The 22,453-nt window shown below is 39.5% G+C and overlaps 1 protein-coding gene across 49 annotated transcripts in view; it reads left to right on the top strand.

The window, feature by feature from the left end:
- Window positions 1–332: 332 nt before the first annotated feature.
- Window positions 333–22,453, top strand: part of STAU2 (staufen double-stranded RNA binding protein 2) — a 229,465-nt gene continuing 207,344 nt past the window's right edge. For 4 of the 49 annotated variants that reach the window (XM_081070398.1, XM_081070379.1, XM_081070387.1 and 1 more), the window contains exons 1-3: window positions 1,000–1,119; window positions 7,990–8,055; window positions 18,500–18,621. Coding sequence is in view for 20 of the 49 variants with exons in the window: in XM_081070379.1 (XP_080926505.1) it covers window positions 18,582–18,621 (40 nt within the window). In the remaining 29 variants the exon portion in view is untranslated. Of the gene's footprint in view, window positions 538–997; window positions 1,120–1,720; window positions 1,739–7,989; window positions 8,056–10,614; window positions 10,670–18,499; window positions 18,622–19,037; window positions 19,085–19,639; window positions 19,739–22,453 lie in introns of those variants that run through there. The other 45 variants (XM_081070404.1, XM_081070422.1, XM_081070412.1 and 42 more) reach the window with 40 other exon arrangements.

Below are 22,453 nucleotides of genomic sequence, written 5' to 3'. Positions count from 1 at the left end.
ACTAGGAATCAAAATGCAAATAGATATGTTTGTGAAAACACAGCATACTTCTAGTTCTAGACTTTATTGTCATTATTTTTGGTGCCATTTACCAAATGGAGTGTTGACTGTCGTTGGGTTTAAGGGGGTTGAAGTTTATCTGGGTAACAGTAACCTATATCCAAACCAGGACGACTGGGGAAGTAATTCGAGTTTTCTAGCACTCTTGCCTCCACGATGTAGGGCACTTGTGTGGCGGTCCTCGTTTTCGGTTCTAAGGATTTCTTTTTCATGTGACCACATACGATTTTTTTTGGTGGAGGAGGAGGCTTGGCCACGCTGCTGCCGATCTTGGAGAGCAGGTGATTACCGCTCACTGGTGTTTTCTGGGCGAGACAGTGGCACTAACCTCCTCCCTCCCTCCCTCCCCTCCCCCCCCAGGCTGGGAAGGTGCAGGATCCGCTAAACCGCGCATTGCACAGCGGCGGCCGGAGCAGACGCGGGATGGTCACACGTCCCCAGCACAGCCAAGAGGGGCAGCCGGAGAGCCTGGGGCAGGTACGCGCAGGGCACCGGGGCGCCGGCTGCGACTAGAAAGAGCAGAGGGCCAGCCGGGGGTGGGGGAAGGCGGCTGCCGACTGCAGGTGTGGAGGCGGCCGCTCCAGGCCCATCCTTGTCGCCGAGGGGGCGGAGGCCGGGCGGGGCACCAGGAGACGGCCGACGGGGAGCGCCCCCCGACCCGCGCCCGCCCGCGTCCCCGAGGCCCCGGGCACGGCCCTCGCTCCGGGGCGCAGCCTGCCCGCGCCGGCTCCGCGGCGGCCGCTGCTCCGGGGGCCGGGTGGCCGCCAGGGGGCGGGAGCGGCGCCGCGAACAATGGCCGCGCTCGGCCGCGGGCCGGGGGAGGGAGGCAGGGCGGGCGGGGCGGGAGCGCGCGGGGCGGGGGCGCGCGGCGGGGCGGGGGCGCGCGGCGGGGCGGGGGCGCGCGGGCGCGGGCGCGGGAGGGCGCGGCGGGAGCGCTGGGGCGGCGGGGGGCGGGGAGCCCGAGGGGTGGCAGCCGGCGGCGGCGGCGGCCGAGCGGGGTCAGTCCTCCGGAGTGCTGGCCCACGCGGGAGCCGCCTGCCCTGCGTGCCCGGCCAGAAGGTAAAGGCCCTGGTGGGGGGCGCCGGAGGCCCCGACTTCCGCCCCGCGGGCGGCGGGGACAGAGGGCGCTGGGGAGCGCTGGGGGCCGCGGCGCGCGGCCAGCCCGAAGGAGCGCGGCCCCCTCCCCCGGCTGCCCCCTCCCCCGCTGCCCCCTCCCCCGGCTCGCTCCTGGCGCGAGGGGGAGGGGAGGAGGACGGGGGGCGGGGGGCGGCACGGGGGCGAATGAATTGGGGGGGCGTGTGGAGGGGGTGGGACGACGCAGGTGTCGGGAGGGGAGGAGCCGGGAGGCGGCTGGGGGGCCGGCACCAGTGGGGCGCCCGGGGAGAGGGGGCAGGAACCCCACGGAGGCGCTGGAAGGTGGGGTGGGGGGGCCGGGGTGGGAGCGGCTGGAGGAGGGGACGGGGGTGCGGCGGCGTGTGGCAGGGAGGGCGGGGAGGGCCCCGCGGCGGGTCCCCGCGGAGGGGTGCGGAGGGGAGATGGAGGGGAGCGGAGGGGAGGGTCTGCGGGGCTGGGCCTGGGGGCGCTGCGGGGGGAGCGGCGGGGCAGCGGCGCGCCGGGGCCTGGGGGTGGCTATTTCTGTAAAATGGGCAAGTGGCGAAGACGTAATGCGCCGGAACGGGTAGGTAGGTGGGGCCGAGGGGACAAAATATATCCTATGACAGGCAAGTTCTGCTGTGGCTCCTACGAACTACTAAGGTGATGGCTGGGCTTAAAGGGGTAGTTGGCAGTTAGTGACCTTGCCGGGGTGGAGGGAGTTGGGCCAAGAGACAAAGATCAGTTACAGAATCCGCTGTGTGCGGGCAGCGCCTCGGGTCTCCCCCGGTGAGAGCCGGGCACTGGGGTGCGGGGGGGATTCTGTTCTGCAGAGGCGACGGGGGGAGCTCAGCTGGGATTCTTAGGGAGGGGGTGGGAATAATGGCCCCAGGTTCTGGAAGTCGTTGGACATATGTGCAGAATTTTTCATTTGTAAATAATTTTCTTTGGAAAGGACCCCCCCCACCCCCACCCCCCGCGTCAAAAGGTTAAGAGCTACTTGGGTAGAGAAGGACCATTCAATTACGGGAATGTACTAAAGGATTTTAAAGTGGGTGTTTCCTGCGGAAAGGATAGAGAGGATCCTTTAAAGGTATTTCACTGTGAGCTGAAAACCTTTATTTTTAAGGTGTGATTTCACAACGTTGATGGACTTTCTTCTGCTGCATCCTTGCGTTTTACGAAAGCGTGGTGAACACTTGAAGTCAAAATTTTGATGGGCAGGCAGGATAATAGTAACCTTGTGGGAGAAGAGATTGCAACATTTCTCCGGGAGGATATTTCTTCCCCGTCCTTGCTCTTATGATGATTCACATATACTGTTAATTGAACGGCAGTGGGGGGAAAAACCATCTTATTTAATAAAACCATTAAAACCAAGACATTCAGCATCTCAGTTGTTTTGTAATAGGACAAGTTTTTCATTTCTCAGTTTGTCTATACATATTTTCCAGCAAACCAGAGGTATCATGTATTACTTGCTTTGTAGATTTGCTGCATATTGCAGCAGGCCTGTGTTAAATTTGTGAAGCGTTTTCGCCAAACTGTGGGGTGTGTTATTTTTTTTTCCTTTCCTGCTATGGTTTCAGCTCAAGACCCCATTGCCACGTTTCATGACATGACAGTGTCATTTGAAATTTATTCCTAAGTGATCATTAGTTGGTAGGATACCGTGCATATTTCCTCACAAATCACTGTTTTTTTCTTAAAAACTCTTGTGTTTGTAAAAATGTTGCTGTATAATCCAAGTATGTATTGTTAATTTCAGATAGAATGCCAGTGTAATTTTTGGTGAGCACACAAAGTTTCAACTTTTTATTGGGAAATAGTTTCAAGTTTCCAGAAAAGCAGCAAGAATAAGAATACAACAAACGACTCTCATGTAGCCTTTACTCAGATTCACTTGTTATCTTACCCATTTATCACTTGATCTCTCTATGACACACATAAGATTTTTTTCCTGGACCATGAGGGTGTCATATATCATGGTTCTTTATTCCTAAATACTTAGACATGGAAAAACCATATAACGTGTCCATTTTAGTTTACTTAGCGTGCCTGGAATGAATTTCTAGGAAACGGGCTTGGGGCTGATCAGCAAAGAATAAAAATATAAAAAAGATCTAAGGTGGTCATCAGACTTAGTATATAAACAATACAGAAAGTGAAGCTTAGTGGTTTTCCTGTTTTAGGATCAGGTTCTGGAAGATATAATTGGCCAATGTGTTGGGTTTTGTTTTGTTTTTTTCTTTGTTTGTAGCTTACCTTTACCCCAGTTACTGTCTCCTTTTGTGCCAGGTGTCTGATCATTTGTGTGTACAGGTCGTAATAAAGAGGGAAAAATCTAGACATTGCAAAATTGGATTGTGATACTACTATTAGACTGAACAGTGGGAAACATGCACCGTATGTTCAAATCCTATACAGATACTCAAGAAACTAGGTACTCTAAGAAACTGTTAGATGAGTATCTACAATCCATAATAGTTGTAATTTACATTTGTATATGTATAATTGTTTCATTTTGAATAAATCACTGAAGCTCTGTATAAGCGCCTTGCCAGTAAGTTGTAGAGGTCAAGCCTTTCTTGACAGGAAAAAATGAAAGAAGTTAAGTCTTTCTAATTTAATGTATAGTGGAGAAGAGGACTTGGAACCAGACCATACTGGGTTTTAATCCTAGCAATGGACTATGGGAAAGTAACCCAACTTCTAGAAACATGGGGATGACACATTCCAAGGTGATGAGGATTAAATGAGTTAATGTAAAAAATGGCAAAATATGGCACCTGGCATGCAAATGGTGTCTGATAAATCTGTCCTTTATTTCCTGGTGGTGGTGTGTGGGGGTTTTTGTTGGAACAGTTCACGGAGTGAGACATGTTTATACAGAGAATCTTTCATAGGCTCTTAGGAGATATTAAAATTTATTACTAATTTTTTTTTTTTTTACTTAAAGCAGTTTTTTTTGGGTACCTACTTTTAAAAAGAAATAGAAATGAAAACCATGCTTAAAACATATTTTAAGGACCCCGTGAGTATTTTAGAGTAAGGAGCTTTGAGTTGTAATTTAGTTTTGTTGTAGTTTAGAGTTTAAGAATGGGGATAGTAAATTCAAAAATCTGTATGCACTCCTATGTTTATTGCAGCACTTTACACAATAGCCAAGATATGGAAACAACCAAAATGCCCATCGGTAGATGACTGGATTAAGAAGCTGTGGTACATTTATACAATGGAGTATTACGCAGCCATAAAGAAGAAAGAAATCTTATCATTTGCAGCAACATGGATGGATCTAGAGAACATTATGTTAAGTGAAATAAGTCAGAAAGAGAAAGACAAGTACCATATGATCTCACTTATATATGGAATCTAAAGAAAAGACTATGTGAATGAACTAATCAGAGTCAGTTTTGGGGACGCAGAGAAAAAACCGAGAGTGGTTAGATGGGTGTGTGGGAGGGGGTTGGGGATAAGGGGAAAGGTGAAGGGATTTGGAAGCAGCTGGTAACCACAAGATGGCCTCAGGGTTTTTCTTTTGAAAATTAATTTGGGGAAGGTATTCTATAATGTTGTAAAGATTTTGTTGGGTATCCGATGGACATGCGTCCTATTTGGGAGACCACCTCAGGGATACTGTGGATACCTGATCATGGCATTGTACATCAGAAGCTAAACATTAATGAATGCCAACTATAATTTTATATATATAATGTGATGGTTCAGTGTGAGGTCGGAGGGATAGTGGATGGGGGGAGGGGGGTTCACAGTATGAGGGATATAAATGATGAACGTCTAAGTATTACCTTGTTTTGTACACCTGAAACTAATAAATAAATTAATTAATAAATAAAAAAAAAAAAAAAAAGAATGGGGATAGTAAATGTTTTTGCTATTCGTATTGTCAAACCTTTAAGTGAGGATTGCCTATCAGTTGTGGGATGGGTACTGATACAAGGATTTGTTGATAGATTAATAATGCCATTTATGAGGCAGTATTTAATTGTCGAGGATTTTATAGATGTATACACAGCTTTCAGTTTATCAGATGGGCAAATGTGATTCACACAGAAAGCTTTGAGTTATGTCCGCAGTACCTTTCCGATACATGTTGGACCTTGAATTCTTCAGGGGCAGATCTTCTTGTTATTGTTCTCTTTCCATAAACTGCTCGCCTGTTTTCACTTAGTAGCTTGGAATCTGAAACTGCGTGTCCTAATGTGCCTGACTGGATATCACTGTAGGGCATTTTGGGGACATGTGAATAGGTTTCTTTAAAAGTACTTAGCTGTAATTGGAATGAACTGTGGCTGGAAACTTTTTTGACAGAGACAGGAGAGGTGGATTTTATTTGAAGCCAGAGGCAGTATAAAATTTCTCTGCATTTTATTGGTATACCTTGATATTTTATCAAATTGTTTTAAATACAGGACAATAGACCAGGCATGTCTTTAAAAAAAGGAATGAAGTGTTCAAGACATGTGCCACAGTGGGCATGTCCTTGGTATAGTTGTGAATTATTAACTTTTATATTGATGTAAATCTCATATAACTCGTTTGTGAAAAAGAGTAAGTTCCGAATGTTAGCCAGTTACCTCACAAGAGTGCTGTTCTAGCTAGTAGTTTCATGTTTTAATTTCTATAGATCCTTATTTTATAATTGAGAAGGGAAGGATTACAGATATATAAATTGTATGGCCAATTTCAAGCAAATAGATGCTGTCATTTTTGTTTCTTCATAAAATTACCTTTTATACATCAGAGGAGTAGAACTTTAAAAATGTTCCCCTGTATCTTATGGTGCCTTCTTCTTGGCATCATCCACCAGTGTTACCAAACTAACATTGAAGAAACATCCAGGTCTATTGATAAGCATTTGTAACTTTGAGAGGCTTACATTAAATCAAAACAAAATGGGGTTTCTCACATTTGGTGAGTGCTTACAAAATATTGTTAAGTTCTAGAAAGTAAGGGACTAAATCACTGAGATGCTTTTGGTAGTTCATTTACATTTTAACTTTCAAATGAATTGTTTTCAGTTAAAAAATGAAAATGGGTTGGGTCTGTATTTTTAGATATAGCTAGTGTATTTTAATACCATTTGTCTGATGCTATGCTTTTTAATGATTCCATCTTTTGAATAAAATGTACTTTCTAATTCGGATGTTACTTGTTTGTTCATGTTGAACAGGGAATTATTATTTTTTGGCCTACCTAAATATGTTAATACCTGAGGCACCATACAATTATAGAATTTTAGAGTTGAACTGCCTTATTGTTGCATGACAAATTACCCCTGAAATAGAGGACTTCAAACAACAAACTCAGTTTAGTGTGAGTTAGAAACCTGGGTGCAGCTTTTCTGGGTGGCTGTGGCTCAGGGTCTCTTATGAAGTTTCAGGTAAGCTGGCGTCAGGGCTGTAGTCTCATCTGAAAGCTCAACTGGGGGAAGATCTGCTTCCAAGCTCATTCACGTGGCTCTTCGCAGGATTCAGTTCCTGGAGGGGAGGGGAGGTACTAGATTGAAGGCCTCATTTCTCTGCCTTGTGCTGTTTCTATAACATATGATTCTCTTGGAAAATATAAAAATTGATGCACATTTTGAGGCACTAGTGTCAGAAATATATTAAAAACCTTCAAAGTCATTTTCAATTGACCCGTTTGTCATCTTGAAAAAATGGTAGCCAAATATATGTACATTTGTAATAGGTGTGTGTGTGTGTGTGTGTGTGTGTAGTGTGTGTAGTGTGTGTGTGTGTGTGTGTGTGTAGTGTGTGTAGTGTGTGTGTGTGTGTGTGTGTGTAGTGTGTGTAGTGTGTGTAGTGTGTGTGTATATGTTCCTTAAGAACCTTTCCGTCTGAGGGAAAGTTCGACATCAAAATTTTATAACATAAAAATTTCTTTATAAGTTATTAGATAACTTTTGCTGTATATCAAGAATGTGTTATTGCTTTTTAGATAATTTTGGCGATCTTGTACATCACTTATTTTTTATGTAAACTTTTCCAATTACAAGATCCCATGATTTGTTTATTTGATTATAAATTGTGTTTTCCTGCTCCTCTTCGGTATCTATTTTTAAATTAAGTATAGAAGAGATTTGCCACATGAAAAGAAATACAGCCATGGAGAGGAGGGCAGACCCAGAAGGAAACAAATCCGAATGTAACGCTGGAATGTGTTAGGATGGTGACTTTCTTTTTGAAAAATTTATGTGAAGTTTTCATGTGCATGCTATTTTTATAATGGTGACGATAAACAAAACCACAAAGAAAAAAAATCCAGCTACCCTTACTCTTTAATTTTCTTCATACCACCTAAGAGAATATGTTTGTGTTGAATCTTCTTTAGCCTTAATTTATCTTACAGAGGATGGGAACAAAGCTGTTTAAAACCTTACTGGCTCAAGGGGAGTACCTATTAAATAGTGATCTGAAATTTTTAGAGTTTTTTTTAACAGTTTCACTTTTGCTGGAATTGGTCTTAGAACTTTAGAACCAGAGAGGCTTTGTTTAGCCTTGATCTGCACTGTCCAGTCTGGTAGCCACCAGCCATGTGTGGTTCTTCAAATTTAAATTCGCACTGAAGAACATGAAAAATTGGCTTTCTTGGTTGCATTACTCACATTTCAAGTACTCAGGGGGCCACACGTGGCGGGTGGCTCCCGGGTTGGACAGCGCAGGCGTACAGCGTGTTGGTCGTCATAGAAAGTTCTGTGCTCGTCTAGGTGTACGCCATTGTATGTTCGATTCCGATCAAGGACGTGTCTTTAAAGTGCTGACCACTGAGATCACCAACTAAGTGGAACTTTATCTCTTCATTTTCATTTTCCAGTTTTTGGAGCCGTGAGGGATACACCGTGAGGGTCACTATTGTTTTAACATGCTTCAAATAAATCAGGTGAGTTTGTGTGAAAGCCTGTCATCTGCTATGGTGCTTGGGCCTTAAACTGTGGAGCATTTGTCCTCAGCTTCTCTATGACCATCACCTGACCACCGCTTTACCGGGCAATGACATGCTAGTCATAGGAGACCGCAGGGCAGGCTGTGGCAGGATTAGAGTGATAATCCTGAATGTTGATAACTTTCAGGAGCATTGAGCGTGCAAAGCAGGTTCGACCATCCTTTTGGATGTCACATCCCTCCAGGGCTTGTGGACGTGTTCAGAATGCTTGCAGTCATGATGTGTCTTCAGTAGGTGGCATTTCTGCAGACTGCAAACATTTCTAGTGACAAATCTTGTGGACTACTTTGTATCAGTGTGTTCCAAAAAGTTCCTTTTCTAGGGCACAGGAGGAAGTGCCCTGCTGATAAGTAAATTACAGCGTGGAATGCCTTAGCCTCACCGAGAGAAATCCTTCTCTTCGGTCTCGGCATTTCTCCAGGAACTTTATACATTTAATCTTATCCTTTCTGAACAAATTGGGCATGTATCATAACTATAATATTAGAAAATGCTTTGTTTTATTTCACGAATCAAGAGAGACGTTTAATTTGATTGCAAAATTTGATTACAGGAAGTCAATTTTTTGTGTGATTTGAGGAAGTAAAACATGCCCCCCCTGCCCGGCCCCGTCCAGCTAAGAAATCTCCAGTTCTCGTGCATCACACACCGTCTCTAAGCCAGTGACTTCTCAGTTTGTTCCGGGTCCAGACCTCTTTTCTGAGCTCCAGAGTCACGAAACAGTTATCAGTGTGATCTCTGAACTTGGATGACTTTGTGCATCTCAGATTTAACGTGTGTCCAGGAAACAATAACCTAAGTGCTTGGTACACCACACTGTTTCAGTTCCTTGATGGGGCAAGGTCATTGCAGCTGCAGCGGCTTTGCACAGATTCCCCTGCTGAACCTCTCCTCCCCTCCCCTGCTTGGTTTGCTTGCCTCTCAGGCCTCGTATTTGTTCTCATAGCACCCACCCTGCCTGCTCTTTTCTTAATGATATCCTGACATTTGCCATTATATTCAAACGTGTAATGAATCTCTGTTTATATGTGTTAACCACATGTTTATATATGTTGTTAGCTGAATGTTCCTTGAAGACAATGACCGTGCTTGTTTGACTCTTGTATCGTGAGGTCCTCGAATAGTTGTCGTTGTGTATGGTTTTCATGTATTTGCTGAACTAGTGGACGAATGGTGCTGGGCATGTCACGAAAATAGGGAAATCTCCATTCTTTTCAACAATAACCACATAATTGTGTTGTTAGCGTTGGTATTATATGATGCTTGCTTTACACAAATGCCATTAATGTAAAATCTCTCCCTTTTGTAAAGGTCTTTGATTTTTTTCCTTGTACTGGAAAATTTTCTTGTGCCACAAATACTGCTTTTATCAAAGACGTCACTAATATCAGAGTAAAGGCCTCTTAAAGCTGTACTGTGCTCAGTGCTTCGTGTGCCTGCGTGCTGCTCTCCATCCCATTGGATATGTTGATGGAGCTTTACGACGCGTGACTTGCAAACTGTGGCGTAGGTGTGAAGTTGCGGCCAAATGACCTTCCAGATACCTGCCATTAATTGTATGGCTGCGATTAGAATAATCTGTTTCATATTCTTCCATGCACATACGGCATGATCATTCAATTTATGCCAGTCAACCTCATCGAGAATTACAGTTTATAGATTAATCCAGCGAGGATTTATTCACTGTCTGTGCTACTGGTCATGTTGAATCAGGCATTGCAGACAATTCCTGGGCAACGTTCTTTCTGGCCACAGCAGGACCCTGGGCTTTGGCTAGAAATTGTCCGCAGTGCCTGGAGATAAACGTGCTTTGCTTGTAACAGGTATGTATCTGTAGGCTCACTTCCAGGACCCTCTCTTGTTTCTAAGTTTTATCCCCCAAAATGTTAAGTCTGAGGGGAAAAGTTCACCTAATTTGGAATAGCAGAAGGTATAGAGAAGACTTTCTCATCAGCCAAATTTAAGTCACGTGAGTTCTTCAACTTATGAGTGACTTGTATGTTTGATCATTTTCATAGTGACTGCTTTCCCATTACAGTGAGGGTTCTTGAGATAAATGTGAAAAGGCTGTTGAAGCCGACACTCAACTTGAAGCAGTTGAGAATTTTACTATGAATTTTCAACACTGAATTTAGGACTAGTACTACGTTTCTATTTGGGAGGTCATTTTGTTGTCTTAAAATGCCTGAAGAGTACTAACAAACTCTTCCATGTGTGTTCCTAGAACTAATTAAAACCTAGGCTACTAAGTACTAAGTTCTTTGCTATTTTATTTGATATTAGTCCTGCCTGACATAACTATTATTGTATATGGGGACGTTAATGTTTTGTTATAGTAAGGGCACTTCTGCCCTGAACTCGCGCTCCTCAGTTTTACTTTTGCCTTTTAAGAATGTGATGTGTTGTTATCCGTGTACAACTCATGTAGAAAAATTAGGTGGTACAAGTTAAGCAAAAAGAAAAGAAATCACAAATAATTCCACTATTCTTTTACAGAGATAATCACTGCTAACATTTTGAGGTGTGTACTTCTAGATTTTTTTCTATGCAGGTATGCTTTTGTGTGAATATATGTTATTTTTAAAAATACAGATTATATAACGTGTGATATTCTCAAGTGACATAATAATAATCCGTAGTTTGGAAATACTAAAATTTATTTAATCAAACCCTATTGTTGGACAGATTTTATATTATAGTTAGTGCCACAGTGAGTTTTTTAAAAACATACATCTGTGTTCTTTTTTCCATTATTTTCATGTAATTGATGATTAGAAATGGAAATACTAGGCAAAGGGGTATGCAGACTTTAAAGATATTTGATGCATAAATGCCAAAAATACAAAATTATATCTATTAGAAGTTTATTAGAATGCCTGTTTCCTCACATCCTTGATAAATTTTCAGTTTTGGCCAATCTGTCTGACAAAAAGTGTTATTTTAATTTGCGTTTTTATGATTTGCTTTTATTTGTTCTTTTGTGTTTTGTCTTTTATGAATTGCCTATATGTATCCACTGGTATATTTTTCTTTTTATTTATAAATAAAATTCTTTGGATTGTACCCCTTGAGAATTTTGTGAGCTAGTATTTATAATCATTGCTTTATATTTTTTCATTCATTATTCAACAAATGACTAATGGGAACCCGTGCAGGAGTTTGGTATGGGTTGGATCTTTCTCCCTGATGATTAATTACAAGACCCGAGGGACAGGAAACCCATGTTAACTTTCAGTTGTAGCAGATAAGAGGTATGAAGGCTCATGGTGCTGCAAAACAATATTTTAAAATGAGTGGCCGACATGGGACAATTTTGGGGGGTGAGCTGGTGAAGCAGACTCACCAGGGCAGTGTCCTCAGGGGTTGGGAAGTCGCCCTTAGGCAGCTGTAGTACCGGGACAGCCCAGCAGCAGGGGATTAGAAGAGCTCTACGTGGTTCCTTTTAAAGAGCTTTGGTAGTAGATACTGGGGACGTAGAAGCTTTCTTTACAGCCTGACTCACCTGGAATGGGAGGAAAGGCCAGACCAAACAGAATTTCAGGGCCAGAAGAGCGGGAGAACCCTACAGGCCCAGAGGGAGCCAGGTGTTCCATTGCACGAGTCAGGTTGTCCCAGGATATACTGGAAAGGGGAAATGCAGGCCGTGGTAGACAGGAAACAAAGGCCTAGCGTTTAAGGGACCATGGTAACTATTTCACAGGTCTGTTGTGAGGAATAATTGGGAGAACAAAGGCAAAATGCTCATTGTTGGTCCTGGCACTATTGCCGCTGTTGTTCGTATTAGTGTCGATGCTGCTGCCTGGCTTCGGGGATTGATGAGAAAGGCAGGCAAGCATTTAAGTTGTTCATGAGAGTAGTTGTTTTGGGGGATGAAGCACTTGGACATTTTTCAAGCCCAGCTTAGCTGCACGTGTTCTCCTCTTTCCTTCCATAGGCACCAGGAACTCGAATCTTTTCTCTTAAAAGCTGCTGCTGCTTACTCTTAGCTATTGTTTCTCCAAGTCTGGTGGTGGAGTAAGATCTACAATCTGCCCATCTTTCTTAAAGTCATAGGATGCAGTCTACAGTTAAAGGATTTTAAAAAAATGGTAAACACGAGGTGGTTAATATGTGTATGAAGGACACATACTTGCCTTTCTGCTATGCTGGTGTAACAGGATTTGTCCTCTGAGCAGCCAGCTTCCCAGACGACCCCCAGTGACCACTGACTCCTGGTATTTACACCACTGTGTAATCCTCTGGCAGATTGCTTGTGTGCCCAATAGAATAGGGTAGAAGTGATGGATCATTTCCAAGGTAGCTTATAAAAGACACTGTGGCTTCTGCCTCCTCCTTTCTCTCCCTCTGGATCCCCCTCTCCAGTTGCTCACTCTGAGGGTAGGTAGTTGCCATGTGAATAGCCCTGTGGTGAGGCCCACGTGCCACGTGGTGAGAAATTGAGGCCTCCTGCCAACAGCTAACAAGCAACTGAGGCCTCTGGACAACAGTGAGGCTTCTTGGAAGCAGGTCCTCCAGTCCTAGACCACTGGCCCAGTGACATCTCGACTGCAGCCTCAGGAGAGACCTGAGCCAGAGCCATCCAGCTGAGCTGCTCTGACTGCGGGACCTCAGACACTGTGTGAGAGAGAAATGCTTGTTTCTAACCTGTTACATTGGGGTAATTTGTTACGCAGCCATAACATATACCATTCTTTCTTAAACATACAAATATGTGAATAGTGGTTTTTAGACGTTGAATGACAGATGGCACCAGACTGTGTTCACTGAGAGAATGGAAATGAACGGGATAGGCTCTGTGGCACCCATTTATAGTGGAGAACAGAGGTTGTTTACAGGCTGCAGTACCAGTGGAAAGAACCAAACAGAGCCCAGTCTTGCTGAAATGACGAAACAGGTAACAGTTTGGAAAGACCAAGGTGATTAGTTAGAATTGCAGGGCAGAGTGCCAGAGAAAAGGAAGCTGTAGGGGAGAGGTGTGTATGAGTATATGTTAAAGTAAATGAGTGCATGCAAGCATATATGCATTTGGGAGATCTACAGAGGGTTCGCCTTGAGTCTCTGGCTGAGTTTTGATCTGTAGATTCATGACAGGACCTCTTGAAACCCTGGGAAAGGATTTCTAGAAAACAATTTCAGAGCTCACAGAATGCTGGGGATAGTTTGTGTTTCCCCTATATAGAGTGTAAAGACCTCGTAATACGTGGAGCACTGGCAAGAGTCCTCAGAAAGCTCCAAGTGATCCCAAATGACTGAACTTCACAAGAACAAAGTCTAACATTATAAAGAGGAATACAACACAATTCAAAATTCAACAATGTAAAATTAATGGTTTTGTCATCCAATCAAAAACTGAAATGCTGCTTGCTTTGCCTTTAATAAGGGATAGAACATCTAGACAGAAGATCTAGGAAATAGAGGACTTGAACAACACTACCGGTATAAACAAATTAGACCTAACAGACATAATATGAAACACCCAGCAACAGTAGACTACATATGCTTCTTATGTGCCCAGGAGACTTTCTCCAGAAAGAGACCATGTGTAAAGCTACTAAATAAGTCTCAATACATTTCCAAAGATTGAAGTCATACAGTTTATCATCTCTGGTCAAATTGGAATGAAACTAGGAATCAATAGCAGAAAGAATACTGGAAAGCTTATAAATATGTGGAAATTAAACAACATGCCCTTAAATTACCAACAGTTCAAACAAGAAATCACAGGGGGCATTAGAATATAATTAGAGACAAATGAAAATGAGAATACTGTATAACATAATTTATGGGATATAGCTAAAGCAGTGCTCAGAGGGAAATTTATAGCAGTAAACACATATACACGTATACATAAAAGAGAAAAATCTCAAATAACCTTACTTTTCAAAAATTTTAAGGGAACTAGAAAAAGAGCAAATTAAATCTAACACTAACAAAGAAAGGAAATAATAAAGATTAAAGTGAAGATAAATGAAATAGAGAATAGGAAACAATGTAGAGAATTGGTGAAACAAAAAGTTGATTCTTTGAAAAGATCAACAAAATGGACAAACTTTTAGCTGAGTTGACAAAGGGAAAAAAGCAAAACTGCATATAACTAAAATCAGAAATGAAAGTGGAGACATTATCACTGACCTTAGAGAAATAAAAAGAATTATAAGAGAATACGGTGAACAAATGTATGAAAAAATTGGATGACCTACATGAAATGGACAAATTCCTAGAAACACAGATTATCAAAACTGACTCAAGAAGAAATAGAGAATATGGACAGACCTATAACAAGTAAACAGATTGAATCAGTGATAAAATCAAAAACAAAAAACCTCCTATTCAAACAAACAAAAGTCCAGGACTAGATGGCTTTACTGGCAAATTCTACCAAACGTTTAAAGAAGAGTTAACACCAATTCTTCTCAAACTCTTCCAAAAAAATAGGAGATCACTACGCAACTCACTCTGAGACCAGCATTTTGCAGATACCAAAGCCAAACAAAGACACTGTGAGAAAAAAAACACCCAAAGATTTTGTAAGGGGAGTCGTACAGTATTGGTTTTACGTGACTGGCTTATTTTGCTTAGCGTAATGTCTTCAAGGTTCATCCATACTGTAGCATGTGTCAGAATTTCCTTTTTAATGCCAAATAATATTCTTTTTTATGTATATACCACATTTTGTTTAGCCTTTCATTCATTAGCGGACACTTGGGTGACTTCTACCATTTGGCTATCGTGAGTAATGCTGCTGTGAACATGGGTGTGCAAACATCTCTCCAAGTTTCTGCTCTCAGTTATTCTGGGTATATGCTCAGAAGTGAAATTGCTGTTTAATTGCTGTGATGAAAAATGTGCGGGATGAGATTAATGGCAGATGAGACATTGCAGAAAAAAGATGTATGGACCTGAAGTCATCGCTATAGAAACCATTCAGAATGAAACATACAGAGAAAAAGAATTTAAAAAAGTAGAAATCGTCTGTGGAGTACTTTCAGACAGCCAAATATATGAGTAATTAGAGTTCCTGAAGGAGGCAGGGTACAGAAAAATAGATTTCAGGAAATAACAGCCCAAAACTTCAAATATTTCATTAAGATGAAACCAAAAATCGGCATGTCAAAGAAGTTTAGTAAACTCCAAGCATATGACCCACAAACTACACCAAGTTTCATCATAATCAAATTTGTAAGTGCAAATGACAAAATTAAAAGCAGTCAGAGAAAAAAAGACATGGTCATGTTAGGTGCATAGGAACAAAGATAAAGGTGACGTTAGATTTCTTGTCAGAAAAAACGTAAGCAAGAAAACAGTGGAGTAGCAATACAAGCAAGAAAACATTTTATAAACATAAATCAGTTAAAAGTAAAAGAATGGAAAAAGATGGATCCTAAGCATAGTGTTGAAGTACTGTGCAGTCTTCTAAGCACAAGAAAGCTGAAACCTGCCTTATGGAGAAGATACATGTGTTTGGATAAGCTTCATTCAGGCAGGAATTACAGAGCTGTTGGCTGTGAGTTCAGTGTTAATGAACCAACAACATATTAAGTAAGGTGTCTTTAACCAGAAACACATATAAAACAAGGTTATGTGTTGATTAACTGACAAAAATGTTGTGACCAGAAGTTTGTAGGAACCCAACCTGTATTTCCTGTAGCAGCGGTGGTTTACTATGTGCTAATGCATGTTAGAAAACATTCCTTTGATTGAGAAATCATTATCTCAGTAATAATTGACTGGATATCCCATACATCGGTTGGAAGAGGTAACTGTGTTGAAACATTGATTTTCACCAAGTCTATAGATTCAAGGGAATTTTACTCTAATCCTTGCAGGCATTTTTGCTTGAAATAAAACTCATGTTGAAATGCAAGAACTTAGAATAGCCACAGCTGTGAAAAAGAACAATGTTGGGAGTGGGGGTGCGGGAAGCAACACTACCTAATTTCAAGAATTACAAAATTACAATAAGAACAGTATTGGCACAAAAATAGACAAATGGATCAATGAAACAATAGGTAGGTAGTCCAGAAATAAATGCGCTTATATATAGATAACTGAGTTTGACAAAGCCATACAAGCAATACACTGGAAAAAATAGAGCCTTTTCCACATAGTGCTCAAACATTGGATGTTAATGTACAAAAAATGAAATTGAATACATAGCTTGGACTATCTACAGAAGTTAATTCAAAATGGCTCAGAGACCTAAATGTACAACCTAAAACTATAAAGCTTCTAGGAGAAAACAGGAGAAAATCTTTGAGACCTTAACTAGGTAATTATTTCTTAGGTAAACACCCAAAGCTCAATCTATATATTAACAAATTGATAAATTAGACATTATTAAAATCTATTCAAAAGACTGCTCAGAGAGTGAAAAGAGACACCACATACTGAGAGAAAATCTTTGTCGAGCGTATATCTGATTAATACCTGACTTGTATTTAGAATATAGAAAGAACTTCAAATAAAACGTAAAAGAACCCAATAAAAATGGGTAAAATATTCAGATAGACATTTCACTACAGAATATATACAGATAGCATAAAAACAAATGGAAAGCTGCTCAACATCATTAGTCATTAGGGAAATGCAAATTAAAACCACAATGGTTTTAATACCTTACACACTATTACAATGACTGACCATACCAGACGTCGGTAAGGCTATGGTATGTTTCTGCAGTGTTGAAATCCTAAGGTGGCTTCATTTGAAAAGTCAGAGATGGTAGGCATGTCACTCATGACCTGCTTTCTTTTTTTCAATTACTGTTGACATACAACATTATATTAGTTTTAGATGTACAGCATAGTGATTAGACATTTGTATAACTTATGAAGTGATCACCCCAATAAATCTAGTACCCACCTGGCACCATACATAGTTATTCCAATATGATTGACTATATTCCCTGTGCTGTACTTTATGTCCCCGTGACTACTTTATTACTGACTCATGGCCTGCTTTGAATCAGGTCCTCGCGCCTCTTCCTGTTTTTCAGAAAATTGATGGTACTGTGAAAACTTCAGAAAAGACAATAGCGATTAGAGTCTAAGACTTTTACACTATGACCCATTCCCTGCTTTTGGTATGGCTTTGTAAAATAATTGTTTAAAATATAAAAGTTATACATATTCATTGTAAAAAAGTAAATGCCATACTTCAAAGTATAAAGTGAGGACCTCCCCCAAGCCAAGTCCCACTTCTTTAACACACACACTCACACACACGCACGCACGTGTGTGCACATGCGCATACACACGTTTGATTTAAAGAAAATAAGCTCAGACAGTAAGCTCTTGGAATTGTTTTTCACTCAATAATTGCTAATGTTTTCCCATGTTATCACAGAAGCCCTGTCCCTCATTCTCTTTTCAGAGCTGCCCAGGCCATTGTGGTTTATTTAACTAATCAGTTATTGATGGATAAATACAGAGCTTGTTTTATAGTTTCGCCCTCGCAGTCTTTCTGTTGCAGGTTGTCATTGTACATACGTAGCTTACGTGAGGCTTCCTGTACTACGAATACTTAGTTGGAGAATTGCTGTTTTAAAGAGAGATGTAATTGAAACTTTTAATCAGTATTTCCAGATTGCTCACCAAAAGTTGGTACTAAGTTATGTTTGCATCAACAGAGTTTGCACCCATGTTCCCATATCCTTGCCGATACTTACATTTTTTTCATCTTTGTCGGTCTCGTAGGGTAAATTATATCTCACTGGAATTCAAATTTTTATTCATTTAAACATTCGATTTTTTGAACAGATGTGTTTACTCAGTAAATTATATTGTGAGTTGATTGTGCATACATTTGCCTTTTTTTCCTATTGGGTTTGAAAAATTGATTTATATCATCTTCGTATATTTTGGAAGTGAACAGTTTTTCTTCACATTTGCGAGTATTTCTCCTCCAGTTTGTAGACTTTTTTTAGCGTGATTTATGGTGTGTTTTGCGCTACAGAAATTTTACATTTTTGCGTTGTTAAATCTGTCAGTTTATCCCAGTATGGCTTTTAAGTTTCTCTTCTTATTTGGAAAAGCTTTCAGGATTATGACAAATATTTAGCCAGGTTTTCTTGTACTTTGTCATATTTTTATATTTTGCATTTTAATGTGAATTAATTTTTTGTGTTTATATGAGATAGGAACTTAAGTTTAAATTTTCCTAATTGATAGGCAATTAGAATAGAGCAGTTTGACCTTGGGTTACTGGCTTTGCATGGACAACCTTATGTGATAGTCTAATTTGAAGTGACAAGGTTTGTTTTAGTTACAGGTATGGACAGACAGGTAGTCGCATTGTTCCCGGAGGGCAAGAGCCCGTGGAGGGTAAATTCCTTTGCTCTTTTGACTCGGTTTTCTTTCTTTTTATTTTACTTGGGAATTAGGATGAGTCCCTTCTAAGGGACTAGGGAAAGGGAAGTCAGCAAAGAGACATAAACTGTGTCCAAGTCATTTCTGGGACCAGGGATGGAAGTGGATTCTTCTGTGGAGAGACTTGCCTTGGCAGGTGAGGTTGAAGGTGGCTTCGCTGGCAACAGCTCTGGCTGCCATTTAACTACTTTAAAAATGCTGCTACTCTCAGTTCTAGCTTAGGAACCTTTTGATGTTTGGTCACCGTGTTTTCTGCTATGCGTTTTTCCTATGCATTCTATCATCTGCTAATAATCTACTTGCGTTTGCCGGAAGTGATGTGTTTTATTTGCTTTCTCCTGCATGTGTGCTCTGGACCGACTTGGGCTGTCTCTCTTCCTCCCTTGCTAACTTGATGAATTCCTACTTTCCTTAACTAATCGAATTACCACCTCTGGAAACCTACCTTTTTACCCTCCCTTCACCTAACACGTCTTATAACAGTCTTATTATGGCACTTACCATATTGTAGTTTATGTATTTGTTTATTGTTTGTGTTTTTTCTTGTACTAGACTGTGAGCTTCTTTGGAAACCTGAAAGCTACTTTATTTTGAAAACTGTAAGCTACCTTATTTTGGTATGGTTTGAAGAGTGCAGGACGTTTTATAAAGATACAAGAATAGAGTGTATCTTAAAAAATACACAAAAAAAATAGAGCATATCTATGTTTTGTTGAGTATGCAGATACTATAGGTATTATAAATAGCTATTTACCACTGTTACTTATTAAAGTTATGGAGAGTTGCATGTAAACAAATTTCATATCAACAAAAGTAGAAAATGAGAAATCTTAACCGTAATTTATATCACACATGGGAATTTTTCAGTAGAAACAAACTTACGATGTTATAAGTCAGTGGACAAAATAGTAAATACATGTTTTATACAGAATACTAAAGAAGTATGTTTGTATGGACAAAATCAACTTAACAGACTATTTTAACTCAGAACATTTTAGCTTAGAAAAATATGCAAATAAGTTTATAAAACCATGTCAATAAGTGGCAGTGATATCCAAAACGAGGTCTTAACCATCATATGGCATTTGCTCTCTCAAAAGCAAAGTCTCGGTTTGTGAAATCCGTTATCATTAATTTTACTTACTTCTAAGTAGGCGTCTATTCCAGTCACCAAATTGACTTGAAACCTATTTCAAAATATCTTCATTGAGGACATTCTTAGGTCTCTTGAAGATGTACATCTGTGCAACAGCGTATGTATTGCTCATTTTTTTGTACTGTTGATGTTTCTAAAAAGTTATGTAAATCAAGTTTATCAATCTCAATTTTTATAGACCAGTTTGTATATGCTTTTATCAAAATTTTGGTTTAATTTTTAAATTATTGCTCTTATCACTGAGCTCTGTTAAGTAGTTAATATAAATAAGATTTCTGATTAGAGGACCAGCTATTTAAAATTTTAATCGTTTTGTGAAACAAATAATTTCGGGACTAATTATTTTTAAATGTTTTAAAAATTATTTTTAAATTTTAGGACTAATTATTTTTAAATGTACCCACTTTAAACATTTGGATTTTAGCTGTAAAGCTTGATCAAGGTGAGATCGTACATGTGTTTTTCACGTCATTCATGCCAAAACTTCAGTCATACATTGAAATGGTTTATTGGATTCATGTTATTTTTATGAAGCAGAAGGTCAAAATTAATTGAATATAAGTTTAACATCATGTTATTTGTTAGTGCTTTTTAAAATATATTTAAAGGCTATGCTGTTAAAATTTTTTGTACTATAAATTTATCACATTACGCTTGCAACGTGCCTAGTAGTTTTTACAACGTAGCATGAATATACAGCCTTACTGAGGGTATGAAAATTGGACAAACTATAAGTGCTATTTCAGAGTTATGCAAAATTGGCTGATTTTTTTTTACCAGACTTTTTACCAAATATTCTTATTTTTAGCAAATTGTCATTCTTCTTTTGCTTTTTGATACTCAGGTAGCTGTGTTATCTATTGTACTTGAGTATTTAATGGCATGGTGTGCAAGGGCCAAAATTGATTTTAGCCCCAGGTCACCTTGTGTTTTATATATAGTGACTGAGTTTCTGGCACAATTTATAAAATATTTATTTGAATGATACACAATGGAATAAGTAAAATGCAGTTTTCTTCAAAACTCTTGATGTACAGTTCTCTTTTTTGTAGTGTTCCAAAAAGTAATGATTACTAGTTTTGTTTTTTTTCCAGTTTGCAAGCCACTTAGAATGGCTTAATTATAGAATCAACTGTCCTCTGTATTGGTCCTACAGTTGTTTGCTCAGATTCTCTTTCCTTTTACTTATGCCCTATTAGGTGTTTATATAGTTTTCTTAAAATAATTTCTTAATCATAATGCTTGCGATCAAATCATTGTACCAAATTATTGGTCCTGTAAAGAGTATTAAAAAAGTTAAAAGACTACCATTTTCTACATTAATCCTTGCCATAGAAAGTTTGTAAATGAAGTTCCTAAATCTAGCTATTTCCACTTAGTGTATTCTCTATACACAGTTTAATTGAGCAGGAAGTAATCGACTTGCATGTTTTAGCACTGATTAATAGGAGATGAAAGAAAAACTGAAAAGCAGTTAAAAGTGTCTATAAATGAGAAGAAGGAAAAATATAGGATAAAACAATTTCATACAGTATTAGGAAAATATTCTGAAGCTGTAATAAAAATTGCGGTAGGATTTAGAAAATCAGATATTTAAAAATCTTAACCTCATAACAACCTGTGAGTTAACTAGGGTAGATTTACTACCCTTATTTTACAGATAAAGAATAGAAGTCTTAATAAACTTAAGTAAAAATTATTAAGGTCTTGCAGGTTAGGAAAGGATTTTTTAAGTAAGGCCTAAGAAGCACAGACCATAAAAGAAAAAATCGATAAATATGATACATAAAATAATCAGTAGGAAAAAGGACAGAAGCAATTCCCAGAAGAGAAAATGCAAATAATCAATAGTACATGAGAAGATGATTAGCCTCACTTGTAATCTGAGAAAGTTAAATAATATCCAGGAAATTAAAATTAAATTAATAGTGTGGAAAACAAAAAACAATAGTGGTATATATCAATGTGTCAAGCATCAGATTATCAAAAATTAAAATACTTGACCATACTGGATGTTTTCAATATTGATGGGAAGTGGTACTTCTCATGCTACCCAGGGAAGGTAACGGGGTCCAGTCATTGGCAGTGTGTTTTACTTGGAAGAGTAAAGAACTGGAACAACCTAAAAAAAAAAAAAATAAACAAAATAAATAAATAAATAAATAAAAGTAGGGGAGCGGATTAAGAAATGGACATGATATTGTGATGCAAATTATACAGCAATTAAAAGTAATGCACTGAATGTAAGTTACAATCGCAAACACGTAATGAAGAGTGAGGAAAGTTGTGAAATATTTTTATTATATACTCTTTATGTGACTATAAACCCACATATAGCAAGATTATATTTCTTCATGGATATACGTGTAAAAAATGCATGTAAATGTATTTTAAAATATTCCAAGGGGATATATTCTAAGTTCATATAGTGGTGTTTCTGGAATAGATAAAGGGATTGGAACTGGAAGGTAATGATGCTACGGACATGGGCATTTGTTAAATTATTTTTTCTACTTCAAAATTTTGTTTAAAAAAACAAAAAAAGAAGTTACTACAACATAGTAGTTGAAAGAGCTAGTACTTAAATTTAGGACTTCATTCCCACCTCTAGAGCTTTTTCAATTAATATGCTGCTTCAAAATGAGAAGGAAAAGTAAGATCAAATGATAGAAAAGGTAGACAAAATTGAGTTTTATAGCAATAACAGAATTACGTGTTTATGCTAAAAGTTTTTGAGAGGAAAGGCAAGTTACAAAATAAGTTAAAAATTATTATAATCCTATATTATTTTAAAATCTTTAAGCATGCTGTT

The sequence above is a fragment of the Rhinolophus hipposideros genome, assembly GCF_964194185.1.
Source record: "Rhinolophus hipposideros genome assembly, chromosome: 13".
Classification (NCBI taxonomy): domain Eukaryota; kingdom Metazoa; phylum Chordata; class Mammalia; order Chiroptera; family Rhinolophidae; genus Rhinolophus; species Rhinolophus hipposideros.
This window is presented reverse-complemented; position numbering and strand designations above follow the sequence as displayed.